The sequence below is a fragment of the Aulonocara sp. 'chitande type north' Nkhata Bay genome, linkage group LG7 (genome assembly GCF_057382095.1).
Source record: "Aulonocara sp. 'chitande type north' Nkhata Bay isolate Kocher_YH1m ecotype deep benthic linkage group LG7, A_spYH_male_GT1.1, whole genome shotgun sequence".
NCBI classification, from domain to species: Eukaryota; Metazoa; Chordata; class Actinopteri; order Cichliformes; family Cichlidae; genus Aulonocara; species Aulonocara sp. 'chitande type north' Nkhata Bay.
In genome coordinates, this window is record NC_141350.1 from 56447099 (window position 1) to 56460741 (window position 13643).

Below are 13643 nucleotides of genomic sequence, written 5' to 3' on the forward strand. Positions count from 1 at the left end.
TGTTAGCTGAGCCCTGCCTCCCTGATAGTTACTGCACTTGCTATTCTACTTTGTGTGCACTGATCAGAGTTTACAGAAGTTCAAGCTGTTTCAAACCAAAGCAGTTTCTTATTTTGAGCCATTGATTGTGTCACCCGACATGATGACTGTCTCTAACAGATGTTCTTGGCTGCAGCTAATCAATCAGTTGAAAATATTTTCTATAGCTGTCTTTATGTTATTTTTTTATTTTTTATGAAAATGCAAAAATGTTGCATATAGGCTTGATGCTGACAAGATCGAGGCAACAACAACGTTTCCCAAAATAGCTTGTAAAAGCATTGCCAAATATATTTTAAAGTAATGTGTTTCCTCTTCAACATTTAACGGATTCCTCTATTAATAGACTTTTGGAATGAAGACTAACACCGTTTGGCTGTTGAAACAATATCTCACATTAGCATTTATGCTCCAGCAACTCCAGCAATTGACTGAGCTTATGCTCAGTCAATTGCTTGAGCATAAGCCTTTTGTAGGGCAGATCAGAGCTGCTTAACTATATCTTGTGCTGCGTTCCATTTGAAGTGGGAAGTCAGAAATCCTACCTTTTAGTTTAAATCAACTGGAATGCCCCCTTGAATTGTGCTTCTCACTTAAAAAGTGGGAGAAGCCTCACCAACCCCAACTTTGTAACATAGGAGTAGTTCATGTAAACATGAGCAAAACTGTGTTAAACAGTGTGCCCTCCGGATCTAATTTTTTTATTATTATTATTATTATTTACACTTTTTAAAAAATTATTTACCCTTTATTTTAGTTTTCATAATAATTAATTATATGTCCAAATTGAAATGAAATACCAGTAATTCTTCATGAATCTAAGGATTTAATTAATTTTAATCTGTAGTCTCTGGCAGGTGGATGGCATTTATAACCAGTAATGAACAGTCAGAGCTACACCAGCATCTAAGCATTGGTTCTTTGTGGCTGCTGTTTGTTGCATGAAATTAAAATAGCAAAAACTATCAACTATGACACAGTGGATGTGTTAGTTGTAAACAGGAATTCCTTTAATTATTGAATTATGCATTAGAGCAGCAAACACTATTTAATCCATCTCTGACCCTTTGCTGTTGGTATTGTACAGTTTCAGTGTCACATGCTTGTGTTCTACTTCATGTCGCCACAACCCCGTGAAAGAACTTGCACATGCACATCAGTTCAGCTTCTGTAGCCTGCAGGGTTTTTGTTACATATTCACATCAACATTCCCACACCGACCGCATGTGATTGGGCCAGTCATCGTATTTAATCAGCCACCCATGAAATACTACAGTCCATCCCTCTTGTTGTATTTCCTCCTTCTATGCTTTCCTGTGTTTGCGACTTGCACTTTCAGCTGTAACTTTATATTTTTGTTATCTTATACTCAGCAGCTCTACTCCGTTTGCACTCCACATGCAGAGGATCATTCACTGCATGGCTCTTGCTCAAATAATGCATGTTCATCTTTGCTATTTGTCAGCTTGCCTGTGGGCTCCAGATGGCGAATCTCCTCACTACAAAAGAAATGCACAGGAGATTAGAGTAGGAAATGAAAAATGAACATAAACATGCTTTATGTTTGACATAAACTATATAATTTATTGGCCCAGCATTTTTCCTACACACTTTGATCAGCACTGCAGCTGTACTCTCCCACTGTTTTACAGAGAAGTACTGAAGGAATTTGAACACAGCTTCCTTTCTATACCGTTTGTTACTTGATGAATTCATGGATAATTAAAATACCATCCTATTGGTGTAAGCAGAAAAAGAGACACTTAAATTAACATTATAAGAACATGATTACATATATAATCAAAGTTGTATGTGCATACTGATGACAAGCAAGTTATGGCTTGTTTCTAAACCCCTGTTACTCCAGTGGCAAGTTTATATACTTGAGTCAACTTAAACTGAGTATATAATATAACACCAGCTTGACATGATTTAAGTCATCTATGACCCCTGCCTAATCTCCATTTTTTTCTGTCCTCTCTCCCACTCTTTCTCTATCGGATGTCTGCTCTCACTTTCTCTCTGATTCTCTAAAGAGGGTTTCATGGTCCAGGAGAGGTAGCATGTTTGCTCTCCACTTAGCTATATTTAACTAAAGCTAAGCTAAACAGCAACACTAGATATGAAAAAACACTTAAACTAAAATAAAAATAAAAAACTGGCAATTGAAAAAGACAAAAAATAACCGAAATATCGTGTGCTTATGAAATTTCCAGTTTTTGTCTTTGTCAGTGTGCTTAAATGTGAAGATAGCAGGTTGCTGCAGATAATTATTGTGACTGAAATATCGGCACTACATGAAGTTTTATGTTTGTATTATAATACCTATAATAAGTCTTGCAAAAATACCACCCACATTATAATAATTGAAAAGCTAAAACTAAGACTTAAACATAAAACTACAATGTTTCTGCTAATCATTCATTAGCAAGTTTAAATTGACAATTCAGTGTGTTATTCTACCATTGAGACATGGTGAGCTTTGGAAATGGATACATATTTTTAGCTAAGGTCCATTTGGTGTCAGTTGTCTCTAAAAGGACGAAGGATCCCTAATAATTTAATAAATATACAAATTACATTTCTACATAGATTTAACTACGTAATATTTTCTATTTTAATATGTTGTACATAATATTTTATGCAGTTTTCGTAAAATATTTTTTGTTAGTCATTCTAAAGGTTAAAATAGAATTTTACCTTGTTGGTTATTTATGTAGTAAATGTTAGTCATTTTGAAGTTACATAATTAGAACTGTGAGCACTCAAAATAAGCACCTCCTGCACAGTTCAACTCCTCTTTGTGTAAATTATTTAAGCTTTCATCAATGACGTTTTAATTCAGTATAAATGTTACATTTTGGATGCTTTCTTTCTGTTTGCCAGCACTGCTGAATAGTAGCATGTATCAAATTCACGTGTGTATATTTTAATTCCAAATTTTTTGGTAGCTGCAGGAGGGAGAAATCTGACTTTGTGCACTAAAACTAACACTCACGTGATCAAGCAATTATTCAGCAGAGATGCTCTTACGTCTAGCTCTCTTCTCCACTCACCCATGATGCTGTAGGTAGTGATGTAACACTGCACATGTCAGAGTGAGCTGCTGTGTGAGCGTGTGTGTGTGATGGCAACATTACATCAGTATGCATCAGTATAAACAACTGACTTGAGATCAGTCTCTTTTGTGTTTTGTGTTGTGTCCAAGTTATTATAGTTTTTTTTTTTTTCATTAATATCTTCATTGAATTAATTCCTACTCTGAGCATTCTAATATGTATACAGAGATGAAAAGTAAGGAAAAAGAAAAAAGGGGCTGACTGCAGATCATCTTAATGTGCAGTTCTCTAATTAAGCATGTTATTTTTCGTTCAGCTGCCTAACAAATTTAAAAGCACCAAATTAAAATCACAAGAGGCTTTTTATAGACAGATCCTCAGGAACACAACACAGAGGTCTTATCACTTTAGATTACTTATGAAAGAGTCCCAAATATTCTGAAAGAGTAGCATTACCTGTTTTTGCGTTTGTGCTGATATGCTGTGTTTGGTCTTCACTGAGTATGTTACTGTGCATTATGACCAACTTCATGGACATCTTCATTTTAGACTTGTCTGTGTTGCAGACGTCTTGGGGTTTGTTCAGTTGCAGCTTTGAAAACCTAATCTGTGCTGTCATGTGTGAGAGAAGAGCCTTTTTCCTGGGAACACTTTGGGAAAAAAGACATACTAACCTTTTGTTATCAGTTTTAACATTTAACATGCTTTATGAGACCTGTAGAGTCTGAGATGTTGCAGTTTCTCTGAATATTACAGTCTGACCTTTGAATACATTTTTTTAGGATGTCCACTCTTAGAAAGATCAAGATCACGGGTGATGTCTTTCCTTCTTGGCATTGTGTTAACACATGGACTAAGTGCTTCAGTCCAGCAAACTACCAAAGCTCATACTCATCCCGCTCTTGCTGATGATCAGTTAGTTTATTTGATTAGCAGCACCCGATTGTTACTTACCCTTTGAATTCCTATGGAAACAGTAAGGATCTACTTCAGCTTTGTTTTAAGACCTTCTAAGGAGCAGATGCTGTTTTTATTATAACCTGAAAAACTTGAAATAGGGCATACTTTCTTTTCCACATGACTGTACATAGCATACATTAGGGGTGGGGGGAAAAAATCGATACTGTGTAGTATCGTGATATTTTGTTTGCTAATAATGTATCGATACAGGGACAGCAGAAATCGATATTTTGTTACAAACAATTTGCTCTGACTTCAGAGTATGTTGATCAGCTCCTTTTTCTGAGCAAGAATCCTGACATTCCTTCACTGTCCAAATGTGTTTAACTTTTTTTTTGGCAGCAATAAACATGACAGTTTACTTATTTTAATTTAAGACATGTTTTATTTTAATTAAGTTTAAAACTTTTTTTATGTAATGTAAAATTATATTTTGTTTTAATTTACTTTCAAAGTCTTCAGTTGCTGAATGGGCTGCATAGTTTTCATAAATTGCATAGTTCAGAATAGCTATAATTGTACCAGATGGTTGCATTCAGTTAAGTTGGACTAGACTGTAATACAAACCGTTCAGTTTGTCAACAATAAAGCTGACTGAAATGAGAGAAAGACTGAGTGTGAGACTTTGATATTAAATAAAATGAATATTGATAAAGTTCACCTTTATGTACAGAATCTGAATATCGCAAAATATTTTAAAAAATTGCAATAATATCGTATCGTGCGTTAAGTATTGTGATAATATCGTATCGTGAGTTGTATAGTGATTCCCACCTCTAGCATACATTGTTACATTTGAAAGGAAAATGGTGTGGCACACGGTCCCGTAAAGACTAAAGAGTACTGTAAATAACAGGGTTGGAGCAGATCTGCCTTTTAAACAGCATGACTCCATTTCTAAATTACCCTGGCCTCTCTGTCTGCATTGTGTTCTGTAAAATATAGATTCATACTGGCACATTATAGACGACATGAAACAATAATTCTGATATTTTTGCCGTGTGCCATTATAGACAAATACCCACATAGCAGACAGGTCTGGCATAGATGGCACTGTTTATGTAATGGCATGCCATATCTGGCCCGATTGTGGTGTAGTTTATGTGGCCCAGGCTCATAGAAAACAGGTCTTCCCTAGATACAGCATCAATTGGCACTTCTGACTAACTGGTGTCATGGTAGGGTGTAGGTCAACCAGATGTGGGCCAGGTCTGGCAATGATGGCACTATTTATGTTCCTGTTTTCCTGTTTTAGTTAGAAGACCCAAATGCCACGTTGCAATACTATACTGCTATGGTAGCCAGTGTTTCAAATGCTGGTTTGACAGGTTTGTGAGTGTACACTTTATCCAAAACCTAGTGAGGGTTTACTCATGTTTACCACTTGGTGGCTGTAGCTCAGGAGGTAAAGCAGGTCACCTACTGATCGGAATGCTAGTGGTTCGATCCCTGGTTCCTCCAGTCTGCATGTAAAGAGTGTGAATGTGTATGAATGTAGTTAGGAAGCACTCTGTTTAGAGAAAGTGTGTGATTGGGTGAATGTGGCATGTTGTATAGAGCACCTGGAGTAATCCGGGAGAGTAGAAAAGCGCTACATAAGAATCAGTCCATTCACTGTCTGAACAGAGTTTCGTCATGTTACTTTTGTGCTATTATGTTCCGGCACATTGTTGTTATTACATGGCTTGATTGAGGTACACATTAGGCTGACATCTGGGGCCAGAGCTGAAACTGTTCTGGGCCAGCACAGGACCAGCAGTGTGTCTGCAACTGGCCTTGTGCTGGACCATGTATGGGCCACATCTGGCAAACCAGATGTGGGCCACCAAAGGGCCGTCATTTTTTGTGGTATGTGGGCAATGTGTAAGCACATTGTGTGGGCCAGATCCGGGCCATACCAATTTTGCTATGTGGGTAATATTTAGGTCCGGCCATAAAGACAAATACACCACATTTAAGTAAAGTGCAGTAATTTCCTAACTTAGTACATGGAAAGAACATCTTCATTTCAAATAAACTGTTTTACCATTTAAACCGTAACGTGTAATAACCTAACATAAGTATTTCTAATAATAAAAATAATTCTACATGTAGATGCATTTCTTTTCTATTAGCTGGTTCCTAAAGCTGACAACTAAAACTATGGACTGATTGATCTAGAATCAGGCATTGCTGTATAGACATTAACTGGTCATGTGGATAATGATTAGCTGCAGCCCTAGTTAGATTTCCAGAGTATCCATGCTATAACACATCACTAAACGAGTGCAGGAGCCTAAAGTATGAAGGCATGTCTGGTAGAATGTACATTACATGTTGTTGCAGTCTCCAACTGAGGGTTCAATCTGAGATGCTGAAATTCACCAATGAATGAATGGTCAAAATTCTCATGCGCGTGTGTGCATGTGGTGTGCACAAACCAGATTGTGAGCTGCAGAAAGGTGGGGGGGAGTCTGAGGAGGAGCTTATTTAGGCTTACATAATGGAAGTGCTAACCTAACCTGACTCTGTGTGTGTGAGAGAGAGTTGTACAGGCAACACGCTCTCCATTTCTCTCTCTCAGTCGTGCACAGCAGGGTATGAGAGCTGATGGTTTATTGATGCCTAGCGGCTTGTGTTGGTGTATGCATTTTATAGACAGAGTGAGAGGGGAGGCATTGTCACAACACTGCTGTCGTTTAGCGAGGGAACGCATCTGAAATCCAGCAGTGGTAAGCTGTGTAGGTATGGACATAGCTGCTCTGCATCAGGGTTACTCCAACAACCTCTATTCGCCTCACTACCAGGTAGGATCATTCGTTAGATTTATTTATTTATTTGTTTTTAGCACATCAAACTGAGAGGAAAACCTTCAGTGCTGCAGTCATTTTCTAATACAGTAGTATCTCTTGGTCATTGTAAGCAGGTGAATGATCCTTGCCTGTGCCTGTAACCTATTGGATAATTCTGTATTTTGTGCTTGTTTGTGTGTCTTCATGTGTTTATGCATTCAATTTGGACATTATCATAATAGAATTAAACAAAACTCTGAAGCTCAGCTGCAGTTAATATCACAATGTGTAAATGTGCAAATGGAAACATGCTCTAAAAGGCTAGCATGAGGTTTTTATAATGTATTTATTTTCTTTTTTGTTTCAGCAAAAACATAGACTTCAAAGTCATACTCGTTAATTAATTATTGACTGGCGCTGTTCTAAAGCAGCTGATATCACAGCGCTGTATGTGTCCGAGATGCGCTTTGAAGCTTCAGGAGTGATTTCAGATGTGTTTGGAATCTCTGCCATGTGACTCAAATGGGAAACAAAAAAGTTTTCTTGCAGTGAAGTTGAAGGAATAGATCTTTCTGGGGCTTTTATTTTTAGTTCCAGCTCATGCTGCTGTCTGCTTGCCTCTTTGGTCTGCTGGTGTATTTTAGGTATTACCTCTGGTCTCACTCTTAGTGACCCAGATATTCTTTTTTTCTTACTGCAGTTTTCTTGAATGCAAACCAAGGAATGCAACGATCATTTAGAACAAGATGTTGAATATATCTGTGTGTTTTGTAGAGCTCAAAAATGTTGCTGGAATTTAAATAAGGGAGAGAAGGAGAGAATTAAACCATAGACACTCATGTGTGTGGTCACTGACTTAAAGCTTTGGGGATTATCCCAGCCAGTAAATACCTTGATAATTGATTAGATGGGGATTCAGATAAATTGACAGTCACTACTTTCAGCTTCTGTGCTTTATGGACTGTTTTTCACCTTTGCTTTCATTTTTTTGTGAAAGAAAGATCATAAACATGTCTTTAGTAGGACAGGGATTTCTGTTGATATATGGACGAATGAGAAGTGGAGTTTTATATTGTTAACTGACTGTTACATACGCAATGTTATGAAGAAATCCAAAATTAATTATCCAAAATTAAGGTTTTTTTGTTTTTTTTCTTGCTTCATTCTCTTGGTATTGAATTCTGACTTTCCTTTTCCTGTTTAAGGTAACTTCTTTGTTTGAGCTATTTATGCATAGCATTTACACAGGTAGGCCAAACACTCATATCCCTCACTAGTGATAAAAAGCCTGAAATGAGACATTTCACACTGAAGTAATGAGGTAGAAGAACAAAACCAAACTCTTTAAAATTGCAGAGCATCACTGTTAGAACAAAAACTCCTTTGAGTAATTGCAGCTTTAATTACAGCCAAGATGAAATAAGCATAAATACTCCAGACGGGATCCAAAAATCACTGACCAGCACACAATTGCAATATTTGTTTGTTTCCTCTAGAGAAATAATAATAAGGATCAGGTGTAATCTTGTATACCTGTAGTCCCTGTGTCTTTCTCACCCTCTTTCCTTTCTTCCATCTTGCTCCTCTTCAGCTTGAGGCTTTGAAACAGCAGAACTCCAAATATCAGGAAGAGCTCAGTCTGTCAAAAGAGGGGAGCAGCTCAGAAAACCAGCGTATTGGCGTCCTCTGCAAGGAAATGTGAGTACTCATGATAACTAATGTGTTTTTTCCTGCCTCTTGCCTCCCGTAAAGGTGACCCCCAGCCAGCCAGTTCATTAGTTTGGAGCTGCTAAATTTGTCCTGGGGGCCAAATGTTCATTAAAAATCCAGTCTGCATTTTCAAGCTCTAATTCCGCTCAGTAAGGACTGTGTGAGAATGTGGCTTGACAGTTGTTAGTTGTTACCTTAATGGGTCAAAAATACTTTTATTTTTATAGCTGAAATGTCAAATGTGCTGTTGAATTGGCAACATGTGTAACTCTCTAGAGAGATGCTTCCACTTGTAAATATGCTCTAAATTGTTGTGGAAAGTACAATTAGTCAGAGCATGCTGTTGTGTGATAATGGATGTGGAGGACAATGTACAATACTGTTTAGAAACACAGCAAAGAAAGCCCATTTGCGTAGTACTCCTATTAAACATTCCTGAATCATGACACCTGACTGGAAATTTAGATTGAGTGTGCATTCATTATTCAGGTTTGAGATCCTTAACTGTACAATCCACGTTATGGTTTTTACATTTCTGGATGTATATGTTTGCAATGTTTTTGACAGTGTGTCTTCACAGATGCTTAAAAAGTCTGAGAGCCATTTATGCAAAATTAAGGCCTTAACTATACTTAAAAATGTCACAAAATGTGATCCTGAAATATCTTGATTGAATCTGCAGTTTTGTCGACACAGTAATCTCACATGTCAACTTTTGGCTGCTTGCTCATTTACATCAGGTCTTCACAGCAGGTAGCTCCGCATGTTTGATTCGGCAGATGTTTTATGACAGCTGCCTTTTCTGATGGGATTTACATCGTCTCCTGGGATTGAACTGATTGAACATGGAAATAATAATCAACCCCTTCTTCCAAAAATAGTAGAGAAGCTGTATGTGTGAAAATAGTGAATCATGAACCTTAGCCACATGATCCTTATATCTTGACTTTTCTCTGCTCAAGTTCATTTAAAACATTATCTGAATTAAAATTGGACATTTTTTTACAGCGTGTTATCTACATTATTAATTCCTTCTATGTGTTTGGTGTTGACATGTAGATGTGGAAAGTCTTTCATTTGCACTGACTCAGCAGTATATCTTTGGTTGTAAGCTGAAACATGGTGCTTTTGATTCAGGATAAAAGTATTCTCTCTTCTTATGGCATATTTTTTCTTCTTTTCTTTTCTGTTTTTTTGTTTCTGGTGAAGTTCCAGTCTGCCGCTGAGCTCTATTTATAGAGCTTGCGTTTCTGTCAAGCTGTCAAGTACCTCTGTGTACATGTGTAAATATGTAGTGTCCATGCGTGTGTTTTTGGAGCCTTTACATCATCCTGCCACACGTCCCCTTGAGTCATCAGAACCCTTAAATTGCAGAGCTCCACATGGATTTAACTGGCTGGATTATAGTCATCAATATGTAGCATGTAGAGGCAGCAAATGGAGATGAAAAATGTCAACAAATGACATCAGTGACAGTGTAACGGTTCCAGTCTCCTCAAGCACAATTTTGTCTTTTTTTCTGCCTTTGCCTAAATAATTGAAAATAAAAGCTCTCTAAATGGATGACTCATGTTACAGTCTTATATTGTTGTTTTACATTTTCTTTCCCTCCACCTCCACCCCGCCTTGTCCCAACAATGTTTTCCGCCATCCTTTTTGAGGCACGTCCTTCCTCACTCTGCTCCTGTTATGTAATCCCTCCTCTCCTCCTAGGACCGCCTGGCTCCGACAAGGCTATTTCTCTTGTTGTGACATCAGCGTGTGTGTGTGTGTGTGTGTGTGTGTGTGTGAGTGAGAGAGAAAGAGAGAGAGACGGCAAGAGAGAGGGTTTTCAGGCTTGTACGGAAACAAGGTGGCTTTGTGCTATGAAAGAACAGCTGTAAACATTGTAGCTCACATACGTGTCATGATTGTGTTATTTTGGTGCTGCTGTAATTTTATCTTTGAAGGCCAAAAATATTGTTCATTAACTTCATTTGGTTTGGATATTTTTTTATGCTTTCATTTCTTTCACTTTTTCTTTTACTGTTAAAACGGTCACACAGGGGGTGTTAAGATAGAGAACTCAGCTGTAGGCCACCTGCGTAATGGAAGAGTGCAGAAAATTGGATTTGCAGTATAAATAAACAGTTCAGATGATGTTTATATTTATCACAGCTGTGGGATTCATGAAAGCGAGAGATGATTGTCTGAAATCAGCATCAAAATTAGCTTTGCGAAGAAAGTATTCAGTCATAGTCTTGTTTGAAATAACACTCTTGACAGCAAGCAGACACACTACATGAGACATGTCACTTATTTTTCAGGCTGTTCTTTCTTGTAAATAGATGGCTCATTATGTGAGAATATGTATGTCTTCAGAGTGTACTTCTGTATGTCTTTACACTAAGAGAAAGAATACACTTATGGGGACATTTTTTTCAGGTTTTAGGCAAGTATGCAGCCGTTTTAATGATCCAGTCCAGTTGAGATCAAATTGTGCTTTATGTGGAATATGAATTAAAGTGATCATGCATTTAAATAATCATCGATTTCCTGCAGTGTGAAGGCAGCAAAAGATATTTAGATCTGTAAGCAGGGTCTGTCCGTCTTTTATCTAAAGCAGGAGTGGTAAACTCATTTTACATCATGCCCTATTTTTTACTATCTAAAAAAAAATGTATTGTAGAATTAGAATTTAGAAATATAATTTAGAATAGATATTCTATTGTTAACAATGACAAAAAAAACAGTTTGCTGTTATTCAACTGCTAACCTGCTGATATTTAGCAGGTGAAATGTTGACATTTTCCTCATCTCATTTAATTATTTTAGCATGTTAAAATGAATAATTAGTACCTAACACAAAGCACAACTGGAACTGAGACGAGAGGTTTGTGATGTCCTCTGAACACAGAATATGCAAAAAGAACTGCACAGTGGAGCGCACTGTTGTGTTAGAGTGCAGGATGCTATAGAGGCATGGGGAATGTAATTATACTGCAGACAGCTAAATATTTCACCCAGATGGTGCTGTGATTGGGCTATTAGTCACACATAGCTTCAGAGTTTTAACTTTGACACAAATCCTAAGAATGACCTACATGGGGCTAAACTCATTTTCCTGAACAAATCATTTAGTTCCGGCATCCAAAAATATCCAGATTCATAAATTCCCTGACAACACTGTCTATGCTGCTGTCTTTTTTATATACAGTGGGGCAAAAAAGTATTTAGTCAGCCACCGATTGTGCAAGTTCCCCCACCTAAAATGATGACAGAGGTCAGTAATTTGCACCAGAGGTACACTTCAACTGTGAGAGACAGAATGTGAAAAAAAAATCCATGAATCCACATGGTAGGATTTGTAAAGAATTTATTCGTAAATCAGGGTGGAAAATAAGTTTTTGGTCAATAACAAAAATACAACTCAATACTGTGTAACATAACCTTTGTTGGCAATAACAGAGGTCAAACGTTTACTATAGGTCTTTACCAGGTTTGCACACACAGTAGCTGGTATTTTGGCCCATTCCTCCATGCAGATCTTCTCGAGAGCAGTGATGTTTTGGGGCTGTCGCCGAGCAACACGGACTTTCAACTCCCGCCACAGATTTTCTATGGGGTTGAGGTCTGGAGACTGGCTAGGCCACTCCAGGACTTTCAAATGCTTCTTACGGAGCCACTCCTTTGTTGCCCGGGCGGTGTGTTTTGGATCATTGTCATGTTGGAAGACCCAGCCTCGTTTCATCTTCAAAGTTCTCACTGATGGAAGGAGGTTTTGGCTCAAAATCTCACGATACATGGCCCCATTCATTCTGTCCTTAACACGGATCAGTCGTCCTGTCCCCTTGGCAGAAAAACAGCCCCATAGCATGATGTTTCCACCCCCATGCTTCACAGTAGGTATGGTGTTCTTGGGATGCAACTCAGTATTCTTCTTCCTCCAAACACGACGAGTTGAGTTTATACCAAAAAGTTCTACTTTGGTTTCATCTGACCACATGACATTCTCCCAATCCTCTGCTGTATCATCCATGTGCTCTCTGGCACACTTCAGACGGGCCTGGACATGCACTGGCTTCAGCAGCGGAACACGTCTGGCACTGCGGGATTTGATTCCCTGCCATTGTAGTGTGTTACTGATGGTGACCTTTGTTACTTTGGTCCCAGCTCTCTGCAGGTCATTCACCAGGTCCCCCTGTGTGGTTCTGGGATCTTTGCTCACCGTTCCCATGATCATTTTGACCCCACGGGATGAGATCTTGCGTGGAGCCCCAGATCGAGGGAGATTATCAGTGGTCTTGTATGTCTTCCATTTTCTGATGATTGCTCCCACAGTTGATTTTTTCACACCAAGCTGCTTGCCTATTGTAGATTCACTCTTCCCAGTCTGGTGCAGGTCTACAATACTTTTCCTGGTGTCCTTCGAAAGCTCTTTGGTCTTGGCCATGGCGGAGTTTGGAGTCTGACTGTTTGAGGCTGTGGACAGGTGTCTTTTATACAGATGATGAGTTCAAACAGGTGCCATTCATACAGGTAACGAGTGGGGGACAGAAAAGCTTCTTACAGAAGACGTTACAGGTCTGTGAGAGCCAGAGATTTTCCTTGTTTGAGGTGACCAAATACTTATTTTCCACCCTAATTTACGAATAAATTCTTTACAAATCCTACCATGTGAATTCATGGATTTTTTTTTTTCACATTCTGTCTCTCACAGTTGAAGTGTACCTCTGGTGCAAATTACTGACCTCTGTCATCATTTTAAGTGGGGGAACTTGCACAATCGGTGGCTGACTAAATACTTTTTTGCCCCACTGTAGTCAAATAGTGTAGTGTAGGTAGGTTAGTTGTAAAGCACTACAGTATATAAACTACTCCTTTTAAAATAGGACTGTGTCATGAGTGAATGTAGGCAGCAGACACAGAACAACACGTGTCTTTCTAAGTGATGAGAGCTAATATGTAGATTAGCTCATCACGTTTCACTACTTTAAGATTTAGGATTGTTGTGCAAAATGTTTGACTTTTTTGGTTATATTTTCAGAAACTACTAAACTAATAAATGTCAGAGATCAGTTTCATCACAATCATGGCTGTATGAAAATTGTCTGTATATACAGCA

The 13643-nt window shown here is 38.2% G+C and overlaps 1 protein-coding gene across 4 annotated transcripts in view; it reads left to right on the forward strand.

The window, feature by feature from the left end:
- The window catches only part of clip1b (CAP-GLY domain containing linker protein 1b), a 44577-nt gene that overhangs the window by 19001 nt on the left and 11933 nt on the right, over positions 1–13643 (forward strand). For all 4 annotated transcript variants that reach the window (XM_086301509.1, XM_086301511.1, XM_086301512.1 and 1 more), the window contains one exon: positions 8421–8527. In XM_086301509.1, coding sequence (XP_086157635.1) covers positions 8421–8527 — 107 coding nt within the window. The remainder of the gene's footprint in view (positions 1–8420; positions 8528–13643) is intronic.